Here is a 12,863-nt window from a genome sequence, read left to right as displayed (position 1 = left end):
GATTGGTAAGTCACGTCACCAGGCCGCCTGGGCAGTGGAGGCTGCCTGTCAACTTGATGCCTCTAGCTAGTGTGAAGGCAAAGCAGGCCATTGAAGAGACGAGTAGCAAAAAAAACACCGGCCATCTGAGAAGACGCGGTCTAGAGCCCTCGGACACAGAGGTCCTGTCAAAAAGTGTCAACCCACCAATGATGATGCGAATGGCTTGGCGACTGCATTTGGGCCCGCCCGGCGTGATGCGATATGATTCATAGTGGGACGGGGCTTGGGTGTTGCGGGCGCAGGGTCCTGCCCAATTGGGGCTTGCGGCTGGCGGCGGGACCACTCAAGAATTGCAAGAAGTCGCTGGCCACGGTGGCGATGCACACACAGGCAGGGCTGTTTGAGTCACCGTCCTATGGTGATTAGCAACTGTCGAGCATGATGCCAAATGGCTTCACCCACAGACAGACCTGTTGTCGTGGGCCTGGGCTCGAGGACGGCCAGCCAGGGACCTGGGAAAGTACTCAAGTATTTAGCTGGGCGGCGGCCGCCCCTCTCTCCACCTTTGCCCAGCAGCTTTTTGCATCATCCCAACCCCACATCTGCCTGGAAGTCGCCGTCACAAGCTCGACGAGAGAGCGCGAGAGAAGACTCTGACCCCAGACTTTCTCTGTGCGACCTGCAGCTCTACCACGAACCACAACTCGCCCGCCACAACAGCAACGCCCACGATCCTACGCAGACACATACACTTTCTCCTTTCAACAACAACCAGCTCACCAACAGTCATGGCGGTCCGAGCCTCCTTTGAAAACTCCAACGAGTATGTCGACCCCGCCCCATGTCACTCCTGCCCACCGTCTCGGACCCCCTCCTCCTCCTCCTCCTTCCTAGACGCGAATACTGACCTAGTGCTCGTGTGCCTCCCCAGGGTCGGCGTCTTCTCGACGCTTACAAACTCGTACGCCCTCACAGCTGTTGGCGCCAGCGAAAACTTCTACAGTGTCTTCGAGGCCGAGTTGCAGGATGTCATCCCCATTGTGCGGACAACAATTGCCGGCACGAGGATCATTGGCAGATTAACGTCAGGGTAAGCCGGACCCTGCGCGTCAGAATGACAAGAGGAACCAAGGCGGACAAAAATTGGCTGACACTCGAGTCTTCATCTCCCTCTTCTCCTTGCAGAAACCGCAAAGGTCTCCTCGTCCCCACATCCACAACAGACCAGGAGCTGCAGCACCTGCGGAATTCGCTACCAGACGAGGTCAAGATCCAGCGCATAGAAGAGCGCCTGTCGGCCCTGGGAAACGTCATTGTCGCCAACGACCACATTGCCCTCATCCACCCGGACCTCGAGCGCGAGACCGAGGAGATCATTGCCGACGTCCTCGGCGTCGAGGTCTTCCGCCAGACCATTGCCGACAACGTCCTCGTCGGCACCTACATGTCCCTCAGCAACCAGGGCGGCCTCGTACATCCCAAGACGAGCATCCAGGACCAGGACGAGCTCTCCAGCCTGCTCCAGGTGCCCCTCGTCGCGGGGTCCGTCAACCGCGGCAGCCAGCTCGTCGGCGCCGGCATGGTCGTCAACGACTGGATGGCCGTTACCGGCCTCGACACCACCGCCACAGAGCTCAGCGTCATCGAGTCCGTCTTCAGGCTCGGCGAGGGCCAGGCCCCGGGCAACATCAACAGCACCATGAAGGACACCATGGTAGAAAGCTTCTACTAAACTTGAGCTAGAGAGTGTTGTGGGTGTGTGTCCGCGCCTCATCACTGCTGTGTGGGGTCAGATCTTTTTTTTTCCTATGATCCGGGGATATAGCACACTTGGGAAGGCAGAGGAATGGGCAAGGGGTGGGAAAGCCCCCCCTCCCTTTTGATTGATCTACACGGGAGCGGAAAGGAGAACGTTGGAAGCTATTAAAAAAAAGAAAAGCTTTAGAAGTTTGCCGCTGCCGAAATAAGAGAAACCCCCAGCACAATACCTCCCGTGCTCTATCCCCGCGGAAGTACTCCCCGTTCCAACACGCTTTTGAATATGGAGAGTGATATCAAACCCGGGCTGTGTCTCGTTCGTACCATTGACAGACACACGTACAGCCCTGCTACAGGAGGGTACCCCCCCCCTTGTTGCATCTTGTGACAAACTATAGATACCTGGGATATGCATGACAAATGACTTCTGCTTGAGCATCCCCACTCTCATAAGAGGAACCCTTTTCCTGTGAAATGTATATATACACGCCACCACCATCTTGAGCACTCACGAAAGATAGCGCGTAGCTTGCATGCAAGCCACAAGACATGTCCACCAGGAGGCACAAGAAAATCGATGCCCCAGGATGACGAGAAGGACAACTAGGAGAATCAGAAACAAAGCAAGTATCGGAGGAGACGAGAAAATACACACACACACACACCGCGGCATCAGCGGCTTAACACGCATCTTCCCTTTCTTAAAAAAGGTATACCCCGGGGGCCCAAATAAGGAATACCCACACTCCCACCCTCCCTCCTCGCCGCCTGCATGTGTGCTCGCTGGCGTGAACCTATAATAGGGTTACAACTCAAGGTCTGTTGCCGTGGGATGCGGATCGAGGGGGCCCGTTTCCGAAACCGAGATGAGCAAATTGGTCATTGATGGGGCCTTAGAACGACAATCAAGGCCGTGACTGACTTGACTGGTGGCCAATCATTATTCCGGCCAATGTCAAGCAAGGGCTTGCCGGGACCCTGAATTCGGACTAGAATCCCAGCTCACAACAAGCCCATGGGCACAACGACATCGAGCCGGCAACAAGTAAGAGATATTCTTGATTCGTCAGATTCAACAACTAGGACTACACCAAAGATTATAAGTCCCCAGCCGGGACGATGCCACCTTTGATGTCTCTGACGACGACGGTGGAAACAAACCGAAACGCGCGTCGCAAAACTCGAGAGCAGAAAGAGGAAGAAACCCGTCAACCTTGGAACGCCGTTTTTGATGATGCCATTTGCCACTCTGCGTTATAGAAAGGTTGGACAAACTTTTGCTTCGTTCCCCCCACACGAGACCAAATCAGACGGTGCCTCTGTGCGTATATGTGGCATGCTATCTTGTACAACCCGGTGCTGTGCTATGCTGAAATCAATAATGACAATGACAGAGGAAAGGAGGAAACGGAAATGTAGTAGGAAATACTGGCAACATGGTTTCATAGGTCTTGTGTGACACTAGGCGCCATGGCCAGAAGCCCGAGGTCTTCCAACATTGGATGATCTCGGTGTAGTTGATACTCCATCTGGGCTCGCGTGCTGGGATGCAGATATCATTTTGGTGACTCTTCTTTCTCAGAGTCCTCCTTCCGCAAGCTGCCGCGGCTCCCTCGACCTTTGGCGACGTTGTTTACATTCCAGCCGCGAATGGTGGTGGGACCACTCCGAGGAGGCGGTGCGTTGGCGGCATAGTCCTTGATGGCTTCTTTGTGGTCATAATGCGCCAGTCGCAACTCGGCGCCCCCTGGAGTCTGAGAATACCGGTTGTGGGGAATCGGGGCAGCAGCGATCTTGCGGTATTTGCCAGAACGATCGGGTTGAGGCCCTCCTACAGGTGAGGCCATTCCATTGGCGGAGGAGAGCGAGGTCCGATGACGATGGCCTCCCGCTGGTGGTGATGGTATCATGATTGGCGGAGGCGGTGGGCCAGGTGGCGGGCCGGTCATCATCTGAATAGGCATCGGTGCAAGCTGTGCGTGTGAAGATAACGGAGACAAACCCGGGTAAGGTGCAAGGGTTGGGGGTTGCGAATGCATCATGACTGGTCCGTTGAGGTGATGGCCTTGTGGCGGCATGTGCATCGGCATCAACGGAGGCGGCTCGTGAATATTGTAACTGTGATGGTACGCACGTGAGGGCGCAGGAGGATAGTAACCACCCGAGTTTCCATATATCATACCCAAAGGCGAGCCATGTTCCTGAGGTCGCGAGGGCGGCCTCGGAGGAGGAACCTCCATAGCCACGGCGCCCTTGTCTCTTCGGACGGGCCGGAGTGGCGGCAAGACTGGGCTGCCCTTCGCGCTGTTCTGGCTTGAAAAGGGATTCCGAGATGACGACGGCTGGTTCGAGGGAGGAGCCGGAGCGATAGGGGCATACGATGGCGTGGGATTGAGGGCCGTCTGCAGAAAAGCGTTGGAGGGCGCTGGCAGGAGTGGATTGATGCTGCCAAGTAGACGAGGGTCGATCATTGCAGCCTCAGAGATTGGCGGCCGGGCCAGCTCATTCGGGTACTCTCCAGCATACACGGGCGCCGCAGGCTCCGATAAGCCAAGGAGCAGATATGCTTCAGACTCAGTCGAGCGGGCAATCTGCGCCGGGGGGCTTGGCTCAGACGCAGCAAAGATGTCTCTGACAGCATCGTAAGGGCGGGAGGAGCGCTGCGCCGGCGGCTGTACAGGCCTTTCGGCTTCGGCGACATGGCTAGCTTGCAAGAGCTGCGCAATGCTCTCCCTGGCAAAGTCTTCTTCCTCTTGTGTAGGCATCGGCGTGGTCACGCCTTCCTCGGTATTTGACTCTAGGTCGAGAGGGACCGACGCAAGCCGCTCCTGGAGTTGGCGGTCACGCTCACGCATCTCGTCCGACACGATGCTGTCCGGGTCCACTTCCTCGGCAACGCAGAATGCTTCAAGTAAGTGAGACATCTTGTCCTTCTTCGCGTCGGCCTCAAGTGCTTGGTCCATAATCATAGCACGAACGGTACGTGATGCGTGCAGCGTTGATCCGTCTGGGGTGATGACCACCACGGGCCGCGTGCCGTCGACATGTTCCTCTGGGGGCTCCGAGTCATTTCTAGAGTCAGGCAGGAAGATGCCATACTTTGAGTGAAGATTGTGCTTCCTGACCAGCTCCTGGTCGAGCGCGTCATCTTCGTAATCAAGGCAGTTGACGCCGCCAATGGTCTGATCAATGTGCCACGTGCCAGAGTTGGGAGTGTTGAGGAAACGGCCCCGAGTGGCTCGGGTGGCTTTCCGGGTCGAATCGTTGGTCGAGTCCCGATATCCAATCATGTCATCGTCGAACTCAAACAGGGGAGGGATGATGAGACGGTTGTTAGCCTTGTGGCTCCTGCGAGTCACGGTTCTCACGCCTCGAGCGTCAGGTTCGGATGCCCCGTTCGGCAGATCAGGCATGTCCTTTTTGGACTCATCCGACTTCTGATCGGACGAAGGAGATTGGCCATCGTAGAGTGCCGGGGGACTGGGTGCGTTCGAGTCTTGCTCTGCATCAAAGGCCGACGATGCGGAGAGAAGTCCGCCAATGTGCCGCACCCGCGGTGTAGCGCTCTCGTCACCATTCTCACCCTTGATGTTGGGCTTCTTGAGGTCAGGGGCGCCCTCGGCTTGGTCCTCAGCTTTGCGCTTAGGTCCGAAACGGAACTTGCGGGCTGGCCCAGCTTTCGCGGCTGCCTTCTTGTGGTCATCCAGCAGGCTCGGATTGGGGATCTCGATGCCGTTGCGGAAATAGACATAGGGACCTTGGTCTTTGGCAACCTCATCAGGCTCCTCTACATAGTTGTAACGGAGCTCGGCCGTCTAAAAGTAAGTGTGAGCCAGACGAATGAACGACGAGCAGCAGGGCACGAGGCGGCCAGAGGAGTGCTTACGTTATAAGGTGCTGCCTCACGATGAAGCTCTGCGAGGATGCTGGTGCGGTTCAGCGCGCCATCAAAGAAGTCTTCAGAAGCGCGCTCAAACGAGTTCTGCGGGGCCAGGTCAGTATAATGATGATTTAGCCAGCGATGGATGGCGGCCATGCGTGGACGCAGACTATTGGCTGAGATGAAAGGCAGAGGTGAAAACAGAGAAAGGGCGTGTCAGGAGGAAGTGGGGGAAAGCAGCAAGACTGTGGTTGCCGACATGGAACGACGGGCGACTTACAATGTATGACCCGTGGGTGAAGATGGTATTGAGCTCGTGAGTGCTCTTGAGGATGGCGAGATTGGCGCTGAGCTGGCTATCGGCGGCGCGAACGGCCTGATGGTACCGAGCCTCGAGCTCCTTCTGCACGACGCGGAACTCTGCGACCTCTCTGTAACACGAAGGGTCCTCAATGATGGCCTTGAGCGTCTGCTCGGCGAGCTCCTCCAGCGCGGGCTTGACTGCGCTGGCGACTTCCGAGTAGAGATCGCGCAGCTCGCGCTGGCGGTCGTAGGCAGCCTGGACACGCGAATCGGTGTATGTCTTGATGCGGCCTCGACCCCTGCCACGGCCACGGCCACGGCTGAAGTGAGTCGCGGTAGAGGCGGTGTTGGTCTTGCGGCCAGTGCCTCTGCCATAACCTCCCCTTCCGCGTCCTCTGCCTCGTCCCGAGCCTCTGCCCTTGGCAGGACTGGGTGCCGGTGAGGCAGCAGCGGACGGGACCTCATCCATGGCTTCAGCGGGAAGGAGGCGTGGAAGACATGTAAAAGCGTGCAGGGCGCCGTGCGTGATGGAACGGCAGGGTAATGGGGGCCAATAAAAACAAGTGCGTTCAAGAAGGAAGGGACTGCCTCAAGAGACGGGGGAGGACCACGCGGGGCGTGAGGATGAAGGAAAGGCGGTTGGGGTAATGGGCGATGATGTGAGAGAAAGGGAAGCAGAGAGGGTTTGCATGCTCTTTGTGCGCCAGCTCGTGCGTGTAGGTGGACAGACAGGAGATGGAGCTTGGCCGCGGCCCCGTGACAGGCGCACTCGTCCAGAAGAAACAAGAAGCGGCCGAGAGCGGCGAGATGGAAATAGCGCCTGGCGATGAGCAGAGCAAGAGTACAAGCGATGCCGTCGTTGATGGAAGAAAACGCCCTGGTGGCAGGCCAGAAGTGCTGCAGTGCGTGTTGGCGAGTCGTTGATTTGGCAGTCAGATTTGCGCCAGGCAAAGGGGACTGACTGACTGACTGAGTGGCTCCAGCCAGGCCCTGCGCTGTCCGCACTGCCCGTGTCCAGACCAAACGGGACCACCCCCCGTCCCAGCCAATCACTGCGTGCAACACGTGATTTTAGGCGGGTCTACCCCCAGCCTGGCAACCTCGTTTGACTGAGGTGCCTCCACGATCATTATTGCATGCTCCGTCAGATCGAGGGCTGCACTGCGCCGACGGCAGCCCATTTTCATTTCATCCTGCTAACTGCCGTCGCTGCTGTACAGTAGCCTGCAAGATTCATGGTTCTCGAGGCAGCTTGAGGACCACGCGTGGTCTGTAGGTGATGCATCACCAGCCTCCTCCACCTTCCTCCCATCTAACGACGGCCACGTGCTTCTCCTTCTCCCATCCTTGGCTGCTGCACCACTGTCTGCAACATGTTCGATAACCATCCCAGGCAAACGGTCACAATGCTATGGTTGAAGTGATCAGCTGCCTATATCTCCTGCCGGTCTCGGTACGGGCGTTTGGCGGCGAACCCAAAGCTCGGGTGTTGTTAGGACATGCAGCCAAGCATCCCAACGCCATTACACAGCCTCACGAATCACATGGGCCCAATGAGCCTCTGGATCTGGATATTTACATGTTTGCGGCATTTGGCAGGCCGCGTACGGAGCCCTTCGCCCGGTGGTTTTGTCTGCATGAGTATCTTCATTGCTCACGCTGTGTAGCCGATGCTACTGTCTTACTTGCAACGGCCAACACGGCATCATGCCGCGGGCGGTTGAAGGGAGCTACAGAGCCGAGAGAACATTTCCGCCTCAGGGACGATCCTGAAGTTCAAGTCGTCTCACGCTGGCCTCTGCACTGGCCGACAGGACCATCTACTGTTGCTTGACTTACAGGCCCATCTACACTTGTAAGCAAAGGGCAGCACAGAGTCGTCCACCTGTTCTCCTATAATGCTCCTCCTCATTGTCTGTATAGCCATGGTCAGGAGGCTATGCAGTCAGGCCCGTCGGTCTTGTGGTCTCGCTGAATGGGATCCGCGTTTGCATGCCACATTTCCACTGCGAGCATGCAACGCTGAGACAGCTGCGTGTAAGAGTTTCCCAGGAGCGGATTGAGATTGCTCCAAAGGGGTGGTCCCACAAATCGTGCCTGGCTACGGGGACCATTGGCCAGCCACGGGCGGGCCCAGCCTCTCTTACCAATTATGGGAAGGGGGCAGCTTGCGGCGTGCGGGAAGTGGGCCACATTCTTTCCCACCACTGCCGGTACGTACCTCAACAAGTTACTCATCTTGGGCAGCCAGGCCCATGGACGGCCTCAGTGAGAACCCACCTGGGCACGCGTATTCCAGCTTACTTCTACAGCTCCAGGTACAGCTGCTACGCACATCCACATCGAAGGCCTCCGCGTCATCATTGGGTAACCAGATCCAGTCAACCATGCAAAGCTCACCGCCAAAACACTATTGCGGCTCTGTTGCTTTGTTCGCCTCGCATTGCTGATCCTGATGAAACCTGGGTTGGGGTCCATGCTGATGGCGGAACCACGCGTGGACGTTTTTTTGTGACTTACACGCGATCTCCCAGGACAGCAGGAGCAGGGCTGCCCAGGTGGTCTCCACTTTAAAATCCAACCCCCAAGCGGTACCCTGAAGCTGTAGATCTCTTATGCAGTGCGACGACATCCGGGGCTCTTCACGGCATCGCGACACACAAGCCCCGTGGCCACATCGTTGTCCAGCTACTTCCGCTAGCGGAAGTTCTTTCAATCGCACATGGCAAAGCGCCGGAAGGTGCAGGGCGGCAAGCCGCAACAACGCGCCGCCCCGAAAGCCGCAGGGAAGCGCCAGCACAGCAACACACAAGGGTCGGCGTCGACAAAGTCCAGTGCGCCTCAGCCGGCAAAGAAGACTCAGGAACAGCATCTCGAGCCGACAATCCCCTTTGAGCCCGAACACAAGATCCTTCTTGTCGGCGAAGGCGACCTCAGCTTTGCAACCTCGCTCATCGACCACCACTTTTGCGCCGATGTCACCGCCACCGTCCTGGAGAAAGACTTTGACGAGCTCGTCTCCAAATACCCTCATGTCGCAGACAACATTGCCAAGATCGAGGCCGAAGGCAGCCGGGTCCTCTACAACATCGACGCGACCGCCATGAAGCCGTTCACCGCAGGTACAGACTCGTCGGACAAGAGCAAGGGCAAGAGCAAGAAGGGCGGCGGCGGCCCGGGGATCATGGACCGTATACTCTTCAACTTCCCGCACGTCGGGGGCAAGAGCACAGACGTCAACCGCCAGGTCCGCTACAACCAAGAGATGCTCGTGGGCTTCTTCAAGAGCGCCACCCCATCCCTTGCGCCCGGCGGGTCTATTATTGTCACTCTGTTCGAGGGCGAGCCGTACACGCTCTGGAACATTCGAGATCTCGCTCGCCACAGCGGTCTGCAGGTCCAGCGCAGCTTCCGCTTCCAGGCACGTGCGTACCCGGGCTACCACCACGCGCGGACCCTCGGCGTCGTGCGCAACAAGCTGACCGGCGAGGTCACCGACAGCGCCTGGAAGGGCGAAGACAGGCCCGCCAGGAGCTACGTGTTTGTTCGGAAGGACGAAGTGCCAGCCACGCCATCGAGCACGAAGAAGAGACCTAGAGGCAAGGAGGACGATTCCTCAGACGACGATTGACAGCTTGAACTTTTCGTTCAGAGTTCTCGAGCGGGTTCATCCACTACTCATTGAACATGCCTGCAGGACCGAGCATGGCGCTGCTGGGTGACCAGAGCCACAATCAGATGAAACGGGTCGAATGGAGGATGCTGAGCGTCGCAATGATCCCGGAGATGACGTGCATGACGCTTGTTATCCCTACCTTGGTGCAACGTCGCCAGGTACGCCCCTTTCTTCCGGTGAGGCAGCGGACAATCAACCATGCAAAAAAAGGGTTCAGAGCTCCTCGTGCTTGGACAGCAGCAGCAGCAGCTCCAAATATGTCGAAACCGCTTCAGCTGAAACAAGTTTTCCCAGAAGCGATCGGTTGCCAAAAAGAAATCAAATTGGAGCGAGCTACAAATACTGCAGAATGTAAAGATTTGTCCTGCATGAGGGTGCGGTCCTGCGTGCTAAAGGCAAACACGGGACGACTCGACGGTCCAGTCGGGTCAAGCATCAGGTCGGTGATATTGCGGCAGGAGGCGAGGGCGAATCGAGGTGTGTGTGGCTTTTGGGGATGCAGCTGCAAGTCATCCGAACCACAGTTCTGCGGGCTGCGGCCGCTGCTCAATTTTTGGTGGCCTGCCATGTCCAGACATTAGTACCTAGCCATGATCCGGAGAGATCGCTCACTACGGCTGAGACATCTCGTCCCATGAGGGCTTCTGAGGTGTCCGTCGGCCTTTGTGTAGACATACGTGTATACCTATATGTACATTTACCAATATACTCGGCGCGCTCTTGCTGTTCACTAATACCCGCATCGAGGTAGCGGCTGCAGCTCATATCTTCAAGCACTATATACTGGCTGCATGTTTCCAGAGCTGACGCAAGAATTTGCTCGCAATTGTCAGAGAATCCGTAGCATGCCGAACTCCACACCGTCTATTTCACAGCAATCTTCTTCCATGCTGACCGCTGTGCCCGCGCCTGAAAATATATCTACAAGGTAGATACGCCACCGTCCCTTGACCGGGACGACTTGTGGTGGCTGAGAAAATGTTTGTGTAGAAAAAAAGCAGCCCAAGAAAACGCCGTAATGCCGTGCCTGTCAAGTGCCCACCGATAAATTCCCCATTAGCAAAGCAGCTTATATCCGTCCCTACTTCCGCTGCTTCCATTTTCCCTCCCGCCCTTGCGCCGTGAATCTGTTCAAATCCGATTTTCATCAGCCCCTATTCGTTATGGGTGGGGCTGCTGCCGGAGCTGGAGCTGGTGTTGGCCGATCGGACCCAGCTCGTGATCGATCCCGACCTGGGAAAATGGGGTCAAAGACTGCAGGTGGTCGCGCAGGCGGGTGGTGCTGTGTATGAGGTGGCATTGGTCCTTGCGATGGCGGTCGAGAGTCTGGCGCCTCTTGGTGCGACACATGAGGATGTTGATGCTGATGCTGTTGGTGCTGTTGCTGAGATTGTGTCTGTGGTGCCGGCGGACGCTCATGGTGGTAGCTGTGATGATGATGTATGAATTGTGGTAACACGGATGGCGAGCGTTTTTCCGGAGGCACCGACTTCTGTCCTTCGGGCGAGATTGGTCCTTTGTCCGTGAGCTCAGGGAGCATTCTGGGTGTTCCGGCAGTCGAGACTGGAGAGGCCATCGCATAAGATGGGCCTTGAGGCTGTGGGCTGCCCGTCATGCCTTGGCGCTCGCGCTTCTTGAGCTTCTGCTCCGGGTAGCTGGACACTTCGTAGCCTGGCGAGGCTGCATACTCACGAGGAGATCTGAGCGTGGCCGGTGGTGGCGGTGCCGGCGTGATGGCCGCGTACTCGACAGATCTCGAGTAATTGGCACGAGCCTGTGCCTCTTTATCGGCCTTCGAGGGCCGCCCTCGTTTCTTTCCAGTGGCTGTCAATGACGGCCCGGCTGAAGGCGTAGACATTGGTGGGCCTGACATGGAGATGAAGCTGTTTGAAGCCGGCCGTGGCTGTATTATCCGGGCGGGTGGCATCGGCTGTTCCGAGGGCATCATGACAGCCTGTCTCTTTGGTGCTGGATCGACCATGTCGCTGAGAGTGCTCCGCTTGTAACCGGGGAGATCTGGCGGAGGAAACTTGATTTGGAACATGTTGTCAACGGCACCCATACATTGATGCATGTTTCGACCTAGGAAAAGTCAGATCAAGGATCAACAACGTATTATTTTTCAAGGATGGGCCTTCTCACCACCAGGGAGCTGCATTGACAACCACCTCGGTTCGAGCTGGTTGGCTCGGATAAACTCTACCAGAGTCGGCACGTCTATACTGCTGACTTTGATCATCTCGCCAAGCACAAAGCGCTAGAAACCTGTCAGTAGTGTTCCACCAGGGCCAGCATTCCTGAGAGTTGCCGCGCATACCTTCTCGTCATCGGAAAACGAGGTGTCCATGGCCAAAAAGTTTATACCTGACACTGAGCTTGGCCGAAACAGGAGGCTGGGCCAGATATTATAAGTATTGTGCGCGAAGGCGTCCACAAAGGCCAGTTGCAGTTCGAGAGCTCACACAGCGGCCTCGGCGCCCGCGTGGTTGCTGGGGGCAGAATGGTACGAGCCGGAGCCACCGCTCGAGCTGGGAGCAGTGTTTGGCGCACTGAAGGTCGGACCGCAGGTAGCAGGCTGTGGAAATCGAGCTCTGAACGAAGGCAAGCAATATCAAAAGTCGCTGTCTGCTCGAGACACTGGCGCACGGGGTCTGTGGCAGTCGAAGGAGGGGGCAACGCGCGAGCTTGGACGCGGAAGAGGGGCGAGGGTAGTCGTCGCTGTCGCTGTGGTCGAGGCCGCGCCGTGGTTGCTGGCTGTGGGCGGCGCGCGATGTTGGTCTGCAAAGGACCTGCTGGTCGTGGTGCTTAACGAGCGTGGTTGCCTCTGGCAATGACAACACCAACAAGACAGAGGCTGATGTCAGGACACAAGCGAGCTCAGCGCCGCAGCAAGACGCAACACGATGGCCGGGAGCAGGCAGGCAGGCAGGGCCTGAGCGAGCGAGCAAGCAGGAGGCGAAGCAAGCAAGCAAGCAAGCAGCCAAACCGGGGTGTCGCAGGCGGCGCGCGCGCACTACACCGATTAGAGCGCCGCACAAAGGGCAGGCGTCTGGATGGAGAGGCCAGGGTCCTGGGGTCCTCCCACTAAGGCCGTATAGCTCGAGGCCACCAACTTTAGCAGCATGCAAGTCGCGTCCAGCGAGCTCCTCTCTGGTCTGCTGGGTGCTCCGGAGATTATGTCAGTTGAACCTTGGGCGGCCTGGCCTGCAGGAGGCAGCCTGTGGTCGGATTCCACTCTCGACGAGACGCTGCACCAAGAGGCGT

General features: G+C 57.3%; 4 protein-coding genes across 4 annotated transcripts; 2 read left to right on the top strand and 2 right to left on the bottom strand.

Annotated features, from left to right (window-relative positions):
* The first annotated feature begins 275 nt into the window (after window positions 1-275).
* On the top strand, window positions 276-1,994 carry B0I36DRAFT_314723 (translation initiation factor 6). Its single transcript, XM_046152804.1, has 3 exons — window positions 276-805; window positions 914-1,072; window positions 1,168-1,994. Exons 1-3 carry the CDS (start codon window positions 771-773, stop codon window positions 1,712-1,714), a joined length of 741 nt encoding a protein of 246 aa, XP_046016863.1. The 5' UTR covers window positions 276-770; the 3' UTR covers window positions 1,715-1,994.
* Window positions 1,995-3,296: 1,302 nt separating this feature from the next.
* On the bottom strand, window positions 3,297-6,392 carry B0I36DRAFT_345815 (uncharacterized protein; the record flags this gene model as incomplete). Its single annotated transcript, XM_046156394.1, has 3 exons — window positions 3,297-5,555; window positions 5,627-5,722; window positions 5,901-6,392. The coding sequence occupies 3 exons, from the start codon at window positions 6,390-6,392 to the stop codon at window positions 3,297-3,299; spliced, it is 2,847 nt and encodes a 948-aa protein (XP_046016862.1).
* Window positions 6,393-8,645: 2,253 nt separating this feature from the next.
* Window positions 8,646-9,554, top strand: B0I36DRAFT_236654 (uncharacterized protein; the record flags this gene model as incomplete). The annotated part of the gene is made up of 1 exon (XM_046149481.1): window positions 8,646-9,554. The coding sequence occupies one exon, from the start codon at window positions 8,646-8,648 to the stop codon at window positions 9,552-9,554; it is 909 nt and encodes a 302-aa protein (XP_046016861.1).
* Window positions 9,555-10,548: 994 nt separating this feature from the next.
* Window positions 10,549-12,283, bottom strand: B0I36DRAFT_70344 (uncharacterized protein). Its single transcript, XM_046163243.1, has 3 exons — window positions 11,917-12,283; window positions 11,742-11,856; window positions 10,549-11,681 (listed from the first exon to the last, which is right to left on the bottom strand). Exons 1-3 carry the CDS (start codon window positions 11,944-11,946, stop codon window positions 10,747-10,749), a joined length of 1,080 nt encoding a protein of 359 aa, XP_046016860.1. The 5' UTR covers window positions 11,947-12,283; the 3' UTR covers window positions 10,549-10,746.
* Window positions 12,284-12,863: the final 580 nt, after the last annotated feature.

Source organism: Microdochium trichocladiopsis, assembly GCF_020744255.1.
Source record: "Microdochium trichocladiopsis strain MPI-CAGE-CH-0230 chromosome Unknown B0I36scaffold_2, whole genome shotgun sequence".
Lineage (NCBI taxonomy): Eukaryota > Fungi > Ascomycota > Sordariomycetes > Xylariales > Microdochiaceae > Microdochium > Microdochium trichocladiopsis.
Note: the sequence above shows the minus strand (reverse complement) of the source record. Positions and strands in the feature narration are given on the sequence as shown.

Excerpts from the sequence above, each read along its gene's own strand:
- B0I36DRAFT_314723 (XM_046152804.1), top strand. The coding sequence starts at position 771 with ATGGCGGTCCGAGCCTCCTTTGAAAACTCCAACGA. Across the intron at positions 806-913 it reads TCCTTTGAAAACTCCAACGA|GGTCGGCGTCTTCTCGACGC; the intron begins GTATGTCGACCC and ends GTGCCTCCCCAG. Across the intron at positions 1,073-1,167 it reads ATTGGCAGATTAACGTCAGG|AAACCGCAAAGGTCTCCTCG; the intron begins GTAAGCCGGACC and ends TTCTCCTTGCAG.
- B0I36DRAFT_70344 (XM_046163243.1), bottom strand. The coding sequence starts at position 11,946 with ATGGACACCTCGTTTTCCGATGACGAGAAG. Across the intron at positions 11,857-11,916 it reads CGTTTTCCGATGACGAGAAG|CGCTTTGTGCTTGGCGAGAT; the intron begins GTATGCGCGGCA and ends ACAGGTTTCTAG. Across the intron at positions 11,682-11,741 it reads GTCAATGCAGCTCCCTGGTG|GTCGAAACATGCATCAATGT; the intron begins GTGAGAAGGCCC and ends GACTTTTCCTAG.